Below are 19554 nucleotides of genomic sequence, written 5' to 3' on the forward strand. Positions count from 1 at the left end.
AGAGGCTGTCCTTTCTCCACTGTATATTCCTGCCTCTTTTATCAAAGATAAGGTGACCATATGTGCATGGGTTTATCTCTGGGCTTCCTATCCTGTTCCATTGATCTATCTTTCTGTTTTTGTGCCAGTACCATACTGTCTTGATTACTGTAGGTTTGTACTATAGTCTGAATTCAGGGAGCCTGATTCCTCCAGCTCCGTTTTTCATTCTCAAGATTGCTTTGGCTATTCAGGGTCTTTTGTGTTTCCATACAAATTGTGAAATTTTTTGTTCTACTTCTGTGAAAAATGCCAGTGGTACTTTGATAGGGATTGCATTGAATCTGTAGATTGCTTTGGGTAGTAGAGTCATTTTCACAATGTTGATTCTTCCAATCCAAGAACATGGTATATCTCTCCATCTGTTTGTATCATCTTTAATTTCTTTCATCAGTGTCTTATAGTTTTCTGCATGCAGGTCTTTTGTCTCCTTAGGTAGGTTTATTCCTAGGTATTTTATTCTTTTTGTTGCAGTGGTAAATGGGAGTGTTTTCTTGATTTCACTTGCAGATTTTTCATCATTAGTGTATAGGAATGCCAGAGATTTCTGTGCATTAATTTTGTATCCTGCTACTTTACCAAATTCATTGATTAGCTCTAGTAGTTTTCTGGTAGCATCTTTAGGATTCTCTATGGATAGTATCATGTCATCTGCAAATAGTGACAGCTTTACTTCTTCTTTTCCAATTTGGATTCCTTTTATTTCCTTTTCTTCTCTGATTGCTGTGGCTAAAACTTCCAAAACTATGTTGAATAAGAGTGGTGAGAGTGGGCAACCTTGTCTTGTTGCTGATCTTAGTGGAAATGCTTTCAGTTTTTCACCATTGAGGACGATGTTGGCTGTGGGTTTGTCATATATGGTCTTTATTATGTTGAGGAAAGTTCCCTCTATGCCTACTTTCTGCAAGGTTTTTATCATAAATGGGTGTTGAATTTTGTCAAAAGCTTTCTCTGCATCTATTGAGATGATCATATGGTTTTTCTCCTTCAATTTGTTAATACGGTGTATCACGTTGATTGATTTGCGTATATTGAAGAATCCTTGCATTCCTGGAATAAACCCCCCTTGATCATGGTGTATGATCCTCTTAATGTGCTGTTGGATTCTGTTTGCTAGTATTTTGTTGAGGATTTTTGCATCTATGTTCATCAGTGATATTGGCCTGTAGTTTTCTTTCTTTGTGAGTCTGGTTTTGGTATCAGGGTGATGGTGGCCTCGTAGAATGAGTTTGGGAGTGTTCCTCCCTCTGCTATATGTTGGAAGAGTTTGAGAAGGATAGGTGTTAGCTTTTCTCTAAATGTTTGATAGAATTCGCCTGTGAAGCCATCTGGTTCTGGGCTTTTGTTTGTTGGAAGATTTTTAATCAGTTTCAATTTCACTGCTTGTGATTGGTCTGTTCATATTTTCTATTTCTTCCTGATTCAGTCTTGGCAGGTTGTGCCTTTCTAAGAATTTGTCCATTTCTTCCAGGTTGTCCATTTTATTGGCATAGAGTTGCTTGTAGTAATCTCTCATGATCTTTTGTATTTCTGCAGTGTCGTTACTTCTCCTTTTTCATTTCTAATTCTATTGATTTGAGTCTTCTCCCTTTTTTTCTTGATGAGTCTGGCTAATGGTTTATCAATTTTGTTTATCTTCTCAAAGAACCAGGTTTTAGTGATATTGATCTTTGCTATCGTTTCCTTCATTTCTTTTTCATTTATTTCTGATCTGATTTTTATGATGTCTTTCCTTCTGCTAACTTTGGGGTTTTTTTGTTCTTCTTTCTCTAATTGCTTTAGGTGCAGGGTTAGGTTGTTTATTTGAGATGTTTCCTGTTTCTTAAGGTAGGATTGTATTGCTATAAACTTCCCTCTTAGAACTACTTTTGCTGCATCCCATAGATTTTGGGTTGTCGTGTCTCCATTGTTATTTGTTTCTAGGTATTTTTTTATTTCCTCTTTGATTTCTTCAGTGATCACTTCGTTATTAAGTAGTGTATTGTTTAGCCTCCATGTGTTTGTATTTTTTACAGATCTTTTCCTGTAATTGATATCTAGTCTCATAGCGTTGTGGTCAGAAAAGATACTTGATACAATTTCAATTTTCTTAAATTTACCAAGGCTTGATTTGTGACGCAAAATATGATCTATCCTGGAGAATGTTCCATGAGCACTAGAGAAAAATGTGTATTCTGTTGTTTTTGGATGGAATGTCCTATAAACATCAATTAAGTCCATCTTGTTTAATGTATCATTTAAAGCTTGTGTTTCCTTATTTATTTTCATTTTGGATGATCTGTCCATTGGTGAAAGTGGGGTGTTAAAGTCCCCTACTATGAATATGTTACTGTCGATTTCCCCTTTTATGGCTGTTAGTATTTGCCTTATGTATTGAGGTACTCCTATGTTGGGTGCATAAATATTTACAAATGTTATGTCTTCTTCTTGGATCGATCCCTTGATCATTATGTAGTGTCCTTCTTTGTCTCTTGTAATAGTCTTTATTTTAAAGTCTATTTTGTCTGATATGAGAATTGCTACTCCAGCTTTCTTTTGGTTTCCATTTGCATGAAATATCTTTTTCCATCCCCTTACTTTCAGTCTGTATGTGTCTCTAGGTCTGAAGTGGGTCTCTTGTAGACAGCAAATATATGGGTCTTGTTTTTGTATCCATTCAGCCAATCTGTGTCTTTTGGTGGGAGCATTTAGTCCATTTACATTTAAGGTAATTATCGATATGTATGTTCCCGTTCCCATTTTCTTAATTGTTTTGGGTTCGTTATTGTAGGTCTTTTCCTTCTCTTGTGTTTCTTGCCTAGAGAAGTTCCTTTAGCAGTTGTTGTAGAGCTGGTTTGGTGGTGCTGAACTCTCTCAGCTTTTGCTTGTCTGTAAAGGTTTTAATTTCTCCATCAAATCTGAATGAGATCCTTGCTGGGTAGAGTAATCTTGGTTGCAGGTTTTTCTCCTTCAACACTTTCAATATGTCCTGCCACTCCCTTCTGGCTTGCAGAGTTTCTGCTGAAAGGTCAGCTGTTAACCTTATGGGGATTCCCTTGTGTGTTATTTGTTGTTTTTCCCTTGCTGCTTTTAATATGCTTTCTTTGTATTTAATTTTTGACAGTTTGATTAATATGTGTCTTGGCGTATTTCTCCTTGGATTTATCCTGTATGGGACTCTCTGTGCTTCCTGAACTTGATTAACTATTTCCTTTCCCATATTAGGGAAGTTTTCAACTATAATCTCTTCAAATATTTTCTCAGTCCCTTTCTTTTTCTCTTCTTCTTCTGGAACCCCTATAATTCGAATGTTGGTGCGTTTAATGTTGTCCCAGAGGTCTCTGAGACTATCCTCAGTTCTTTTCATTCTTTTTTCTTTATTCTGCTCTGCAGTAGTTATTTCCACTATTTTATCTTCCAGGTCACTTATCCGTTCTTCTGCCTTAGTTATTCTGCTATTGATCCCATCTAGAGTATTTTTCATTTCATTTATTGTGTTGTTCATCATTGTTTGTTTCATCTTTAGTTCTTCTAGGTCCTTGTTAAATGTTTCTTGCATTTTGTCTATTCTATTTCCAAGATTTTGGATCATCTTTACTATCATTACTCTGAATTCTTTTTCAGGTAGACTGCCTATTTCCTCTTCATTTGTTAGGTCTGGTGGGTTTTTATCTTGCTCCTTCATCTGCTGTGTGTTTTTCTGTCTTCTCATTTTGCTTATCTTACTGTGTTTGGGGTCTCCTTTTTGCAGGCTGCAGGTTCATAGTTCCCGTTGTTTTTGGTGTCTGTCCCCAGTGGCTAAGGTTGGTTCAGTGGGTTGTGTAGGTTTCCTGGTGGAGGGGACTAGTGCCTGTGTTCTGGTGGATGAAGCTGGGTCTTGTCTTTCTGGTGGGCAGGTCCACGTCTGGTGGTGTGTTTTGGGGTGTCTGTGGACTTATTATGATTTTAGGCAGCCTCTCTGCTAATGGGTGGGGTTGTGTTCCTGTCTTGCTAGTTGTTTGGCATAGGATGTCCAGCACTGTAGCTTGCTGGTCGTTGAGTGAAGCTGGGTGCTGGTGTTGAGATGGAGATCTCTGGGAGATTTTCGCCATTTGATATTATGTGGAGCTGGGAGGTCTCTTGTGGACCAGTGTCCTGAAGTTGGCTCTCCCACCTCAGAGGCACAGCACTGACTCCTGGGTGCAGCACCAAGAGCCTTTCATCCGCATGGCTCAGAAGAAAAGGGAGAAAAAGTGGAAAGAAAGAATTAGTAGAAGTAGAAAGAAAAAGGAGGGAGGGAGGGAGGAAGGAGGGAAGGAAGGAGGGAAGGAAGGAACAAAAGAAAGAGGATAAAGTAAAATATAATAAAGTTATTGAAATAAAAAATAATTATTAAGAGAAAAAACAAAAAAACGGACGGATAGAATCCTGGGACAAATGGTGGAAGCAAATCTATACAGACAAAATCTCACACAGAAGCATTCACATACACACTCACAAAAAGAGGAAAAGGGGAAAAAAATCATAGATCTTGCTCTCGAAGCCCACCTCCTCAATTTGGGATGATTCGTTGTCTATTCATGTATTCCACAGATGCAGGTACATCAAGTTGATTGTGGAGATTTAATCCGCTGCTCCTGAGGCTGCTGGGAGAGATTTCCCTTTCTCTTATTTGTTCGCACAGCTCCCGGGGCTCAGCTTTGGATTTGGCCCCACCTCTGCGTGTAGGTCGCCGGAGGGCGGCGTCTGTTCTTCGCTCAGACAGGACGGGGTTAAAGGAGCCGCTGATTCGGGGGCTCTGGCTCACTCAGGCCCGGGGGACGGAGGGGCACGGAGTGCGGGGCGGGCCTGCGGCGGCAAAGGCCGGCGTGATGTTGCACGAGCCTGAGGCGCGCCGTGCGTTCTCTCGGGGGAGTTGTCCCTGGATCCCGGGACCCTGGCAGTGGTGGGCTGCACAGGTTCCTGGAAGGGGGGTGTGGAGAGTGACCTGTGCTCGCACACAGGCTTCTTGGTGGCGGCAGCAGCAGCCTTAGCGTCTCATGCCTGTCTCTGGGGTTTAGCGCTTTTAGCGGCTCGCGCCTGTCTCTGGAGCTCCTTTAAGCAGCGCCCTTAATCCCCTCTCCTCGCGCACCAGGAAACAAAGAGGGAAGAAAAAGTCTCTTGCCTCTTCGGCAGCTCCAGACTTTTCCCGGGACTCCCTCCCGGCCAGCCGTGGCGCACCAAGCCCTTGCAGGCTGTGTTCACGCCGCCAACCCCAGCCCTCTCCTGGCGCTCCGACCGAAGCCCGAGCCTCAGCTCGCAGCCCCGCCCGCCCCGGCGGGTGAGCAGACAAGCCTCTCGGCCTGGTGAGTGCCGGTCGGCCCTGATCCTCTGTGCGGGAATCTCCCCGCTTTGCCCTCCGCACCCCTGTGGCTGTGCTCTCCTCCGCGGCTCCGAAGCTTTTCCCCTCCGCCACCCGCAGTCTCCGCCCGCGAAGGGGCTTCCTAGTGTGTGGAAGCCTTTCCTCCTTCACGGCTCCCTCCCACTGGTGCAGGTCCCATCCCTATCCTTTTGTCTCTGTTTATTCTTTTTTCTTTTGCCCTACCCAGGTACGTGACGGGTTTCTTGCCTTTTGGGAGGTCTGAGGTCTTCTGCCAGCGTTCAGTAGGTGTTCTGTAGGAGTTGTTCCACGTGTAGATGTATTTCTGGTGTATCTGTGAGGAGGAAGGTGATCTCCGCGTCTTACTCTTCCGCCATCTTCTCGGAAGTCCTGCCCTGCTAATTTCTTATGGGTCCAGGATGCACTGAAAGCAAGGTGATGGAGTTACTATGGCCAATTAGTTCGGCAGCTGTACTCCTGAAAATGACACAATCATGAGTTATTGTTTGTATGGTTGCCATGGATGTATGGTGTGTACATCCATGGACGTACATGGATAGTGGATGTATGGTTGCCATGCCTATGTAATCCCATTAGGTCATTAAAGAGCCAGTTTGGGGGCAGAGAAATGCTGGCTTTCCTCCCCGTGATCCACACACTAGCCAGAAGCCTTTGACCTCCTGGAATTTTATTTTATTTTATTTTAACATCTTTACTGGAGTATAATTGCTTTACCATGGGACCTTCTGGAATTTTAAGTCAAACTCAAAATCACTTTGCCAAAAAAGTTTGAAACACCACAATTTTCCCTAACAAACCCTTGCACATTCTCAATAGTAGATGGGGAAATGAAACTGTTTACACACTGTGATTTGAAGCCTGTGTTTTTAAACTATAGCTTCCCAGGTTCTGTGTCTATAGCTGGACCTGTCTTGGGTGGCCTGGGAGGCCCTGAATTAAGAATAATGACACTGATTTTGTCACATAGGAGCTCCACAGGCTTCAGGCGAGACTGTGCTGTGTGCAGACATCCCTGTGTGCAGACATCTAGCCAGGAGGCCTGCAGGGAGAAAGCGGAGCCCTTAGCTACTGTCCTTTCCTGGGTAGGGAGAGCTTCACCAACCTTCTTCCCTTTGTAAGCCCGAAAGCTACTGCTCTCGATGAGAAAGTAGCCATAGCCTGGTGAAAAGATGAACTGTGGAGCCTCTGATGACACCGTGAGTCTTCTTCATGGTCCACACATTCCTACATGGAGTTCGCCTCTCCCCGTCCTTTCTCTCTGGGTTTGAGCTTTTCCTTCCAGTGTCCTTTTGTTATATTCTTCCCCTTTGGTCCCCGTGTCCATTTATTCAAACTCCCTCCTTCTACATTGGTAGATTCATCACTTTGTGCGATTGCTAAGAAGGTGCTTTTCAAGCACTGGGCGCTGCTGCGGGGTGTCTGGCGGGGTAGCACTCTATGAAATCGTCTGGTTTTCCCATTCCACGGTTGTGAGTGGATGTTATTTCCGAGTCCACTTTTTTCTCTATTTGTCTCCAAGTATTGTGCTTATCTTTGCCCTGTAGTGGTACATTTATTTCTAAATATGTGATTAAGGAACAAATCATAAAAGTAATGGTGTTTATGTTCCTGCCTATAAATGAAGAATACATTCATTTTACAGTGACTCAGATGAAAAGGAAACAGATCATTTTTATTACTACTCTCACAGTGCTACTCTGTTATTATTTCAGACGTGTGAGTCATTGGCTCAGATTATTTCACTTTATGATCATTTGCCTTAACTATTATTGAAATGCATTGCAATCAAGACTCTGACGTTTAAAATAATAGCCGAACTTTGTGATTTCTGAAATATAGAAACCTCCTTCGTTGGAGCGTGGCATCGATAAAGCAAGGCCGTGCCCCCTCTATCAACTTTAATTGCCTCATTTCTATGTATAAAGAATAGTTATTCTCATCTTTATGCTTTCATATATACAGGACAGAACAAAAATGTCAAACATAGGTCATGTTGTAGCCAGAGGTCATGAGCTACAATTAACGGGATGTTTTTTTCTATGCATACCCATTTGCAGGCAAAATATGAAAAGATGACTCAAATTGTTTTGCTATGGGAAAAGATTCTCTACTTTTGTTGTTGTTGTTATGTAATATTATTACTATTACATGTTTGCTATGTCTTTCTGCTCACCTTCCTACATTTCAAAGGGTCAGTCATGGCCTGTGGGCAGGTAGATTACACATCTGTTATCAATGGCAAAAGATTCTCTACTTTTTGTTCTAAAGGGCACTTGGACTTAATGTCTCTGCTACATCTTCTTAATGTTATTTTGTTTTGGTTTGGTTTTCAAGTCAAGTTAATCTTCTCCCAAAGAATGTCCTGTAGAGAAAAAGAGAGACTTAGCTACCCAATAATGAAATCCAGATTTCCTATTTGAAATGTTTAAGATATTAGTTTAGCCCCAGGACTTTCATCCAGGGAATCAATTCTACTGAGAGTAAATTCTAACCTGCGAGCCAGTTTCTACATAGAAATACAGAATTAATGAGAGTGCTGATCCTGGAATGTCAGTATCTGATGGTAAAATAATTTTGTCATAAATAATGACATAATACACTAATTGCATAGTCTCAGATAATATAGCACCCAGAAAATGGTTCCACCCTTCATGTATAAACAGCAAAATACAAATAATTATTTTTTCTAAAGTTTTGAGAAGATTACTATTAGAACTGAAAAAATTCCCTCTAATCTTTTGGCAATGCTACATTTTCTAATTATTACCCGGAAGGACCTTTCTTTACCACTAATGTACAGTGAGATGACAGTCAGTAGTAGGCATTTAATCATCATATATAAAGACAAACGCCTCACTGATGTGTATGATAGGAAGGGGTTACTGTACAGGCTTTCATCACCATAGCATTTGTTGCATCTGGTGCTAAATTAGCTCATTTCTTTTATGTTATGAAAATGCGTGCTTTCAGATTCTTTTTTTTCCTCCTGTCGTTTTCCCATTGAGCTTTATGAAGACTAAGGTGCTGTTAACCTATTATCCGCTCGGCCCTGGCTGGTCTATAGGTCACAGTTCTTCAGACCGAAAGAGGACTTCATTTGGGGTTTATGTCTTTGGCAGCTGCATCATCATCTTGTATCAAATCCAGGCCCTCGGGGGAAGGAGTCTTCCTCATCACAGATGGCACTCAGGATTGGAACGCCCATCCGCAGTTGCTCAGAAACGTGAAGGAGCCGTTTTCAAGTTGTCTGAGCTCGGGCTAGGCATTTTCTTTGTCCCTTGCAGCGCTTCAGCTATTACGTCGTGCCAGTTGCTGGGGGGTGGCTGAGATTTTCCCATCAGTCTCGCCTCCTTACGGAGGTCTCGTTACCGCCGTCATGGGCCGCGTCTGCTCTGTCTTTACCAGCGGGACTGCAGATGCTCTTGGCTTTTTCTGAGCAGCGGTTTGAATGTGTCTGTGCAGCACTGATCTTATCGTTTGCCTGGGGGCCTGAATTCTGCTGCTTTTATAGAGAGCGATGTCCAAGACTTCAATGAGCAACTCAACATTGTCCTTTGAAATACAGAGGCTGGTAGGATGGGTGACTGTCACAGAGCACCTAGTATTGTGCAAAGTTGTACCAACACACGGTGCTTCATCTGCTAGAACTTTAGAGTGTGTGGCATGCATTAAACTCAGTGTGTGCAATCCCACCTTTTCTCGGTGGCGGAAACATCCTGAACGGGGCAGATCCTTAGCACCTGTTTGAAGGACGTTACAAGACCCAGCAAGCTTAGAAGTTAGAGGAGCAAGTTCTAGACTCAGGGTACATTGTCAATGTTGAGAATATGGCTGATTTGACTTTCCTGCTCTTTTCTGTGTTACTGTAAAATTCAGTGAATAGGTCTCATTCATTCAATTGCTCAACAAGTACTTGTCAAATAGCTACCCTGTGCGAGGCATTGTGCCCGGTGCTGTGAAGGACACATGCTGACCAGGGCCCAGTCTCACCCTCCAGGACTTCCAGTCCAGTGAGTTTCATGAGGCATGTCCACAAACAGCCACAAGTACCATCAAGAGAAGCAAACAAAAATATTACGGAGCTTTAGGAAAAGAAGCCAGCACTTTAGCTCGGGGGTGGAGCCCAGAAAATCTTTTCACCAAGTCCTTATGCGAACTTGAAAGTTGGGGCAGCTTTAACAAACTGAGTTAGGGGTGAGGGTGTTCCAGACACCAGGGCTGGGTGGCAGGCGCCTTTCTGGGAAGGCCAGGGGTCAGGGTTGCTGTCCCCGTATGTGTGAAAAGGGGGGTAGAGCAGGACATGAGAAGGGGAGACCGGAGACTAGGCACCATGGGGTATGGACGCCAGAGAAGGAGCTTGAAGTTGATTTGGCAGGAGAAGGGGAGTCATTGCAGGCTTTGGAACAGAGATGTGTCGGTGTGTTTGGGGTAACCTGAAGTGGGCCAGCAGAGGGCTGAGATGGATGTTCTGTCCCCCAGGCGAGAAGCAGGGAGCTGAGGAATTCAGGGCAGTACCCCTGAGGTTCATGAGAGGTGGGGAATGGGGCCACAGTGCAGTGGAAGGATGGGCCTTAGGGCGGGAGGAAGGCTGTCTCCTCTCTACCCAAGAAGAGGGAGAGAGGAGAAGGGTACCCCCGGGGCAGCGCCCTTAGACTTCCAGGGGGCTTCTGAAGGACTCAGACTCCAGCGGGACAGGTTTAAACATCTGGTAGACCCAGAGAACACAAAGCCGCCTTGTAACAGAGCTTCCAAATCAGCACCTTCCAAATCCCGGCCCCCTTCCTACCCCCATGTCCTTTCTTCTCCAGCCACAGAGGGGCCAGAAACGGCACTTGGCCAGCTGGGGAGGGGGAGGAGGTTTAACACAAAACCAAGTTAGAAATTTCCACTGGTAATTAGGATTGTTACACTTTGAAATGGTTAATGAGACTGTCTGTCACTTAAAGTGACTGAAGGACTTTCTGTTACCTTCATCTCATGACCAGAAAAGTCAGGATCCATCTGAGTTTTTCATAGGGTGGTAGGCATGTACCCATCAACTAGATTCTTCGTCTTCCTCCTTTCCCGGACCAGGGCTGAATAAATGAATTGACACTCAAGTGCAAACAACTTAAATCACAGGGTCTTGTCTCCTCCATGAGAATGTGCCAGGGGACAGAAAAGTTAAAGACGTTGATCTCTAATCCTGAATATCAGATATTGGCAAGGGCAGCAGACATCCTTGGCGGGAGGTGGGGAGAGGCGGGTGGAAGCGGTGGGAGTCCTCCAGAGCCATCAGCCTGGAGCAGTGGGTAGCTTTACATACAGTGCACTTGGGACAACAAGAAACCGTTTAGGACATGGCTTACTCATTAACGACATCTTGCTGTGAGCAGGCAAACTCTTGAGGTCAACCAAGTTACAGTTCAGAACCAAAAGGGAAAAACAAATACACCATAACCTAAGATCTACTAAATCAACTCCACAGGAGGGTTCCAACAGCACTGAAGAATCCATCTCTGGAGAAGCCAAATGGAGCTAAATAAATTCCACCCCTAAACACCCAAGGTGGATCACATCCTACTGGCTGGTCCCTCCAGGTAATATTGTCCAGCTGTGACCTGGGTGCAGCTGCCTAACAACTGTTCCAGTTGTTTCTTATTGAAACTCATTAATAATGAGAAAGAGGAAAATGTTGGCCTGTTGTATTCTCTGCCTTTGTTCAAACAGGCATTCTTCTGTTGAATTATGAATTTCAGTTCTGGAAAAATTCTCCTCTACACAATTGATCATTTTCCTAACCATTTTGTTTAAAAAAAAAAAAAAAAAAAGAGGCCCACCTAGAGTAGATTCTTTTGGACTAAAACAAAATTTTAAGGCTAATCTATATAAATTGAAGTTTATTAGTATCAGGGTCAATTTTGTGCCTTTAATATGGACTGTGTTTATTTCTGATTGTGGTACCCTAGCACATTTTCAAGGCTTCATACAACTTCAGGTTGCTTTTTATATGACAATAAGAGTAACAAAGATAATGTCAGTCATATTTTATGACACAAATACTTTCTAATGTTCTTTGGAGTTTGAGTTCCTTGATATTAACTTGATTGATATCACAGTCAGAGATTTAATCAATAGACTTGCAGCAACTGATATTTATCTCCAGCTCTTCATAAAAGCTCCACATCACAGTCCAAACATGCTCCATTTAACATAATAGACACGCCTTGGAAAGGTATCTGTTTTTGTAGCCCCTGGCACTGCACTGTACCCTAGAGCTGGGATGCAGCCATGTGAACATTTCAGGGCAGTATTAAATGGGATTTTGATTGTCACTTTATACTGAATCTTTAAAGGGAAGATGGTCATTTCCTGACAAGACTTTTATTCTCTACATGTGTCAAGTTGAAATGCAAGTTCTGTGTTAGGCTGTAGGGCTGGCCCACCTGTTTGACTCTGTATTTATTTCCCAATAAAAGAAGGGCTCCCAAAGGCAAAGCAAAAACGAAAACAGGAGGCACCCCAAGCAGCACCATCTTTTAAATGTTTTCTTTCTAATTTTCAGAACTAGTGGATCTCTGTTGCAGGAAAGTGTTTCATTTGAAGCTTTTCAGTACCTAAAATTATAAAATCAAATTTTTAAGAAAATTGGAAACCCACTGAACAGTTTAGTTATGTTAGTGTTTGTCTGAAAACACTCTAGGAAAAGCAGTGACTCTTTTTTATGCAACAAAATCCATTGGATTAAAAAAGTCCTTTCCATAGTTAAAGTGAATGCTTTCACAAAGGGTATTTCTTCAGCTTAGACACTTTTGTATTCCTTTTTTCCACAGCAATCTCTGTATATCTTCTTGTTCTCGTTGCCAAATTCACGTTTCTATGAGAATCTCTGACGATGTTCAGAAAGGCTCTAAGTGCCTGGGAGTTTGGGCGGGGACGTTGATGCAGGACAGACAACTAATAGTTTTTTATGGTTTCCCATGAATCCTGTGAAGAGAAGTCACAACAGGCAATCCAGCCCAAGTGTGATCTGATACTTTCTGTCGTTCATTCTGTTCTGTTTCTGCAGGGGAGCTGGTGTGGGAAAGATGAAACAAGTTAGAAATGTCACATATTTTGTGTCTCTAAATCAGGTGATTCTCTTGGAGACCACAGTCCACTTGTCTGGTGGGCAATCTTACCTAGTCATGTTTGGGGTTGCTCTTCCATCTTCTTAAAGTGGCTGGAAAGTCTCTGGTTTCTGCAGAGCAGGGGATTCAGGACAGGCCCTTGGTCTTTAGTTCACAGTAACCACTCCACATAGACCTGAGTCACCAGCCGCTGGAAAACTAGATGCTCTAACTTGCCTGATGTTGGTCTCAGCAAAGGGGACCATGGCCTGTGGTCCCCGAGGCCTGGAGGCTTGCCAGCATCCCCTTGCCATCCCATCAGAGACCTTGCCACCTCCCTGCAAGTACTGCACAGGAGTGGCTGCTGTCCCCAACACCCCAGGAATGAGCCCCCTGGCTCACCTCTTGAGCAAAGCTTTCCAACCCTTTCTTCTCCAGCTCCCTCTCTTTGTGTGGTCTTGAGTATCTGGAAGAGTATCCCCTGGTGAGGCAGACCATCTGGGAGGTGCTTTCCACTCTGGATGTGACAATTCCATGATTCTGTGTGGTGTTCCTCAAAGCCCATGAGGTTACTGAATGTGATGACAATACACTGACCATAGTCATTGCAGGGCCATCCTTCACCCAGCTCCAGGCACCAAGCTACTTTTCACTCTGCCTCTCACTGCCTCTGCAGAGTCAGGGAGCAATGACAGTGGACCAGGGTGGTGCTTAAGCCTGGTTCCTGGATCCCTGGAGCCAGCTGGCATAGATGTCAGTCTGTCCCAAGGGCATCTCTCCCTGACTCATCACAGCCCCTGCTGCGTGTCAGTTCATTCACTGCAGGACAGTGAAGGGGTTTCATAGAATCGAGATGCGCCATGTTCATCCATTGGTAGCTCAAGTGCCTTCTTGAAGAGCATGAGACTATTATATTCCAGCTGCCTAAATCTTTTTAATCCTCTTCGGAAACGGCCTGCAAGTACATTTCCATAGCTCATTAACCTCTTTTGCATAGATTAGCTCCAAAATATTGAAAAAGTGATTTCTTGCCTTTTGAGGGTGGCTTGTGGTTCTCTGCGTTCCGTGCCCTGAGTTGTCTGACCCAGGGAGGAAGGGCCGGCTGTGATGAAGACAGTTCCAAGCTGGTGTCGTCCTATGTTATGCAATTCCAGAGATGGGTGGAGAGTCCCATAAATCATGTGCTCTGTTTACAGGACAAAGGGTGCAAGCTCTGTGCGTCTTACATGGATTGTACAAGCAGGATTATTTTAATTTTTCTGCCAGTGTCTTTCCAGAGTACCACGGTGGGAGCAGAGGATTATTGTAGCTGAGAAGGGGGGTTAAATTGTCCACAAGAGAGAATTGCAGACCTCCCCAAATGTAAATGCTTAAAACATAGATGAATTTTTAATGGAAATCAATTTTGCTTCTCCAAAAAAGCCGTTAGTTTCTTGGAAAATACAGAGTGATCACTGTTGATTACTGACATTGTATTTCCTTTCTTTCTCCCCTCCCCCCCGCCTCCCAACCTGCTGGCAGCTGTCCGTATCTAGCAGTGAAAATCACCCCTGCTATCCCCGTGGTCGGTGGCATTCTGTTCTTCTTTGTGATGGGGACCCTGCTGCGCACCAGCTTCAGCGACCCTGGCGTCCTTCCGCGAGCCACACCTGATGAAGCCGCCGACCTGGAAAGGCAAATAGGTAACCCTGAAGGTCCGCCCTTAGCCTCTGGTCACTGCCCACCTGTGCTCAGCCCCAGTGCGGGAGGACAAACGCGGAGCCCGTGCAGGAGGGGCTGGGCGCTGGACGGTGCCAAGTCCCCGGGGAGGAGTCCCGAAGTTTTCATTCACTTGGCCTGAGGATGACCTGAGTAGGAGGTGGGATGGAAAGTGGTCGGAGGTAAGGCTGAGGGACCGGTGCACTGGAGGCACGCTGGCGGTGCCGTCAGGCAGCCCGCTGCCACCGAGCTCTTTGAAACCCGAGCGTCCGAGAAGGAGCCTCTGTTGTGAAAGCTGTAGTTCCTGGTGGCTGCTCTTCATTCCCTTTTATCATCATCATAGCTGAACTCTGGTTTCCATGATGTAAACCTGGAAACGTTACATCTTAGACGGCTGTCCTATTTATCCAGCCTAGGATCCAGCATTTCCTTTATTAAGGCATAACAAAGATGTATATTTCTGGTATATATTGAGATGAATGGCTTTATTTTTCCTTAGATATTGGAAATCCTAGGATTAAAAATTTCCAGCAGTCCATTTTAAAGATATTAAAACCAATCCTAATCCCTCATACAAAGAACCCTTAAAGTCCTTTTTTTAATTAAAAAGAGAGCTTCCTCTTAAAAGTTTGCCTTTGTGAATGTGCGGCTTGCTGTGGTACAGGGATAATTTGACAAGCGTGGCAGGGGGCTGTGATGACTCAGTGTGAACATAAAGTTTAGGCATGAAAAATCATTTGACAGAAATAGTTCTCTCCCAGTGGGCTTCCGTTCACAGCCCACTCAGAGGAAAGACCCCCACTTTCCACAGTATAAAGAGGTACAAGTGTGGGTCTTGATAGGTACCATCTGCTCTGGTCCACCTCCCCAAGTGCTGAAGCACAGACATGTCCTTCTCTGAGCATCTGCTTCCATCCTTCATCCCTGTCACCTGGGAGGGAAGCAGTAAAGGAGTTGATTATGGGAGTGTATGTGAGTTGTCTGCTGGGCTGCAGCCTCCTTGTGTCCTGAGGTAGGGAAGTGGGGAGACAGTCTCTTTCTTTGACACCACCTATTGAGATTTGAACACAGGGTATTATTTCATAATCTAAAGCCTACATTTATAGCTTGTTAATAATCTGTAAAGGCCATCCATGACGGTCATTGAATTTGATCACATTCCAGCAAGTTTGTGAGGAAGACTTTATTATGACACCCATTTTACAAATAAGAAAACGAAGCCCCAAAGTGGTTAAATGGGAGAAAGTGGCAGAGCCAGAGCCTTCAACCCAGGTCTCCTGGGTCTCATCCGTTGTTCTTTAGGGATGTTCTTGCTCTCGAAGGCCCAGTTTCCTTCAAGGAATAGAACGGGGCCTCTAGAAACTGCGTAGTCTATGCCCATATCAAACTGGGACAAGCTCGAAACTCCTTCTCAAGCAGTGTGCAGACAGCCCAGCTCCCCACACTGGCCGTTAAGCATTTTCCTGCTGTGATCTTATTTTCCCTCCCACCTCCCTGTTAGTGCTAGGAGCATCTGCAGAATCAGCAAGGTCAGGAACTGGGGGGTTTTCTGCCTTCCTTACAAAGTGGATAATAAAGAGTGCCATTGGAATTCTCTATGATGAATGCAGATTCTAAGAGGCACAGACTTTCCATCATTAACACTGAGGAAGTTGAATGATTCACTGAAGTGCAATTTTTTTGTTGTTTTGTTTAGTTTTTTTTTTTTTCTTAAAGTTGATAATCTCAGAGCAGTATTTTTCAACATAAGCAATTGTTAAAAACCAGCTCTGCCCCCATGTCTCCGCCCCCCAGAGACACAGATTCTGTGAGGGAACTAGATGGGGTAAAGGATAAAACCAAATTTTGTTTCCCGTGAAGGAGAGAAAAGGGACTGTAGAGACAGGGCTTTGGCATGGCAGAAATTAGTAGCCTGGCACATCCTTCCCTGAAAGGCAATGATGAGCCTAGACAAAATAGTCAGAAACAATCATTTCATGACTCTGGAATTTGAGGAGTGGTTATTCATGAAAAACTGACGAACTCTGGGTAAGAACAGTGGGAGTCTGTGGCATTCTGTCCTGGGGCTGCTCTAATTGCTAACCTGCGTTCAGAGGTGAGGAAGTTCTACCTGGACAGGACAAGCCCTGAAAACCAGCAGCATCTCTGTCTGAGGCGCTGACTTGATTTGGAGTGGAGCATGGAAAAAACCAGAAACTGAAACTTTCACCTTAAGAAACTGGACAAAGAAGAGCAAACTGAACTCAAAGCAAGTAGGAGTAAGGAAGTCTTAAAGATGACAGTGGAAATCAATGAAACAGAATGCGGAAAACAACAGAGAATATCAGTGAGCCCAAAAGTTAGTCCTTAGAGAAGGTCAACAAAATTGACAAACCTGTGACTATACTCCCCTGACCTTCCACTCCAAAACAAGACAGAGAAAAAGAGAGAAGATGTGAATTACCGAAATCAGGAATGAAAGCAGGGGCATCACCATAGGATTTTAACTTTATGCTACAAATGAGACCACTTAGACAAATGAACAAATTCTTAGAAAGCCACAATTACCAAAAAGAACGACTCAGGAAGAAATAAAAAATCTGAAAAAACACATAGCAAGTAAAGAAACTGGTCGTCCATATTAGAAAGATGAATTTGAACCCTTACCTCACACCATACATAAATTTTAAATGAATCATAGACCTACATATAAGAGCGAAAATGATAAAACTTCTGAAGGAAACATAGAGAAAATTTTCATGATCTTGTGTTAGGCAGAGTTCTTAGATATGACACCAAAAACGTGATCTGTAAAAGAAAAAGATAAATTGAATTTCATCAAATTAAAAACTTTTGTGCTTCAAAAGATACCATTTAAGAAAATGAAAAGACAAACCACAGACTGGGAGAAAATATTCACAAATCGAACATCTGATAAAACATTTCGTACTTGTATCTAGAACATATTAAGATCTCTTACAAGTCAATAATAAGACAAACAACCCAATTAAAAGATGGGTAAAGAATTGAACATTTTTTTCAAAGCATATATATGAATGCAATAAGCACATGAAAAGATGCTCAACATCATTAGTTGTTAGGGAAATGCAAATCAAAACCATAGTGCAGTACCACTTGACACCCACTAAAATGGCTCCAACCAGAAAGACGGACGGTGTTGATGAGGATGTGGACAAATTGGAACCCTCATGCGTTACAGGTGGGAATGTAAAATGGTGCAGCCACTTTGGAAAACTCTTCTCAAAAGTCCTCAAGAAGTTAAAGTTACCATATGACCCAGCAATTCTACGCCTCCGTATATATCCAAGAGAAATGAAAATACACGTGCTTGTATGTGCATTATACCTAATAACCAAAAACAGGAAACAGCCCAAATGTCCATCGGTGGGTGAACTGATGTACAGTATGTGGTCAGTCCACACAATGGAATACTGTTAAGCAGTAACATGGAGCAAAGTGTTGACACAGGTTGAAAGAAGCCAAATCAGAAGACTAAATACTGTGTGGGTCCATTTATATGAAATGTCCAGAAAGGGCAAACTTTCAGAAAAGAGAGCATATCAGGGATTGCCCAGGCTGGGGCTAGGACTGAGGGCTGACCACACGTGGATGTAAGAGAACTTGTTGGAGGGATGAAAATGGTGTAAAATGCATTGTGGTGATGGTTGCATAAGCTAATACATTTACTAAAATCATTGTATTGTGCACTTACAATGGATAACTGTTATGTAATGTAATTTATACCACAATAAAGCTGTCAAAAATAAAAAGGAGGAAGAGAAGAAAGGAGAGAGGAGAAGGAAGAAGGCTCTCCTGTCCTCTGGTTGTGGGACTTTAGGCTAGTTGTGCACTTTCTAAACCTCATCCCACCATGTTCTTAACTTCAACATGGGAATAAGGACCCAGAGCCTGTGAGGTTCTTGTCAGGATTAGCTCAGTAAATCATAGAAATTTTTGAGAAAAATTCTCCTCTTTTCCCACTTGGTTCTCTCTTCACCTTCTATAAACACAGATTCTCATTAAAAAGCGACCCGGTTTGTGATGGAAATAAACAGCAGAGCTGGTCTAATGCTTTATAAGGAGTTCTCCCGTATATCACTTGGCTGTGGAAAATAAGATGATGTTTCAATGAAATCCTACCACATTTATTTTGTGCTCTCTAAAGAAGGAAAAATGAAAAATGCGATTTGGAAACTTTTTATTATTAGGGCTGTTGATTCCAATTATCCATTGTATTTCTCTGCGTGTAGAAGCCCAGAACAGCCACTTGAAACCTCCATCTGAGGAGCTGATTGAAGATTGGCCAAGCATCTGACCAGCTACCCCGTCTTCAGATTTCTGGAGAGGAGTGGGTGGCGAAGAGGAGGCTGTGTGTCTCAGAGTCTGTTCCAAGTCTCCGGAAACGCCTTACACTTCTTTCTTCTGAAAGAGCCTTCCCAATAACTCATGTGGCAGCTAAAAAGACAGCCAAGAATGCCAACAGGAGTCCAGGGAGGTCCTGCTGGGGTCATTGGAGTCCTGCTTGGAAACTTTTTAGTTTGGGAAACTCAGTTCTTTCAGTTCACTCGGGGACGATCAGATACTAAGCAACTGATTTGGGCTTAGAAAAAATTACGATACCACCTTCACGGGCTCCAAGCATTTCATTTCAATTAGGGATAGACCTTTCCAGGGATCAAAATAGGGGAAAGAGGCGGGTCTCCCTCCTTCCTTCTGTCCCGTGTGCATCTCTTCCCATCCTGAGGCTGCCCAGACAGGGACGGCAGCTGTAAGCTGAAATACGCACTCCGCCTGTTGGGCTCTAAAAGCAAGGCTAGTTATTTAGGAAGCTCTCTCCCCGTGTCACGGTAACCCCGACCCCAAGTAAGTGATCTAATGGCTGCTTGGTGAGGATGGAATCAGATTAAAGGAAGCCAGGTGGCCTTTAAAAAATTCACCTGTGCTGTGGCAGAATCTGAAGAATTATTGTCTCCACTCTGAACCTTTTACTGGCCGGCTAGAGTACCACTCTGCTGGACAGTGCCCATGTTTGCGCCTCCCTTCCCTCTGCTCTGACCCCCTCTCCCCTCCCTCCTCTTCCTCTCCTCCCCCTTCTCCGCTGCCTTCTCTCCTCTCCTCTCCTCCCTCCTCTCCCTCCTCCTTTCTTCTTCTTTCTCTCTCTCTCCCATACTCTTTTGGTCAAATTCTCATCATCCAAGAATTTTCCTTGTAGTACCCGGAAACAGTCACCATTTCTAACACTGGAGTTTATCTTTCATTGCCTCTTAAAGCCGTCCTTGGGCTGGGTATCCTCTGGAGGAGCCGTCTAGGAAGCAAGCAGTCAGCTTCCTGCCTCCACGGAGGCACTGGCCTTGTCAGCAGCTCAGGTCTACACTGTCCCAGAGAGTGCAA

The 19554-nt window shown here is 43.7% G+C and overlaps 1 protein-coding gene across 4 annotated transcripts in view; it reads left to right on the top strand.

Annotated features, from left to right (window-relative positions):
• Positions 1-19554, top strand: part of ZDHHC14 (zinc finger DHHC-type palmitoyltransferase 14) — a 276877-nt gene that overhangs the window by 158615 nt on the left and 98708 nt on the right. For 2 of the 4 annotated variants that reach the window (XM_060283944.2, XM_060283943.2), the window contains exon 2: positions 13987-14159. In XM_060283944.2, coding sequence (XP_060139927.1) covers positions 13987-14159 — 173 coding nt within the window. The remainder of the gene's footprint in view (positions 1-13986; positions 14160-19554) is intronic. The other 2 variants (XM_030853070.3, XM_030853069.3) reach the window with 1 other exon arrangement.

The sequence above is a fragment of the Globicephala melas genome, chromosome 14, assembly GCF_963455315.2.
Source record: "Globicephala melas chromosome 14, mGloMel1.2, whole genome shotgun sequence".
NCBI lineage: Eukaryota > Metazoa > Chordata > Mammalia > Artiodactyla > Delphinidae > Globicephala > Globicephala melas.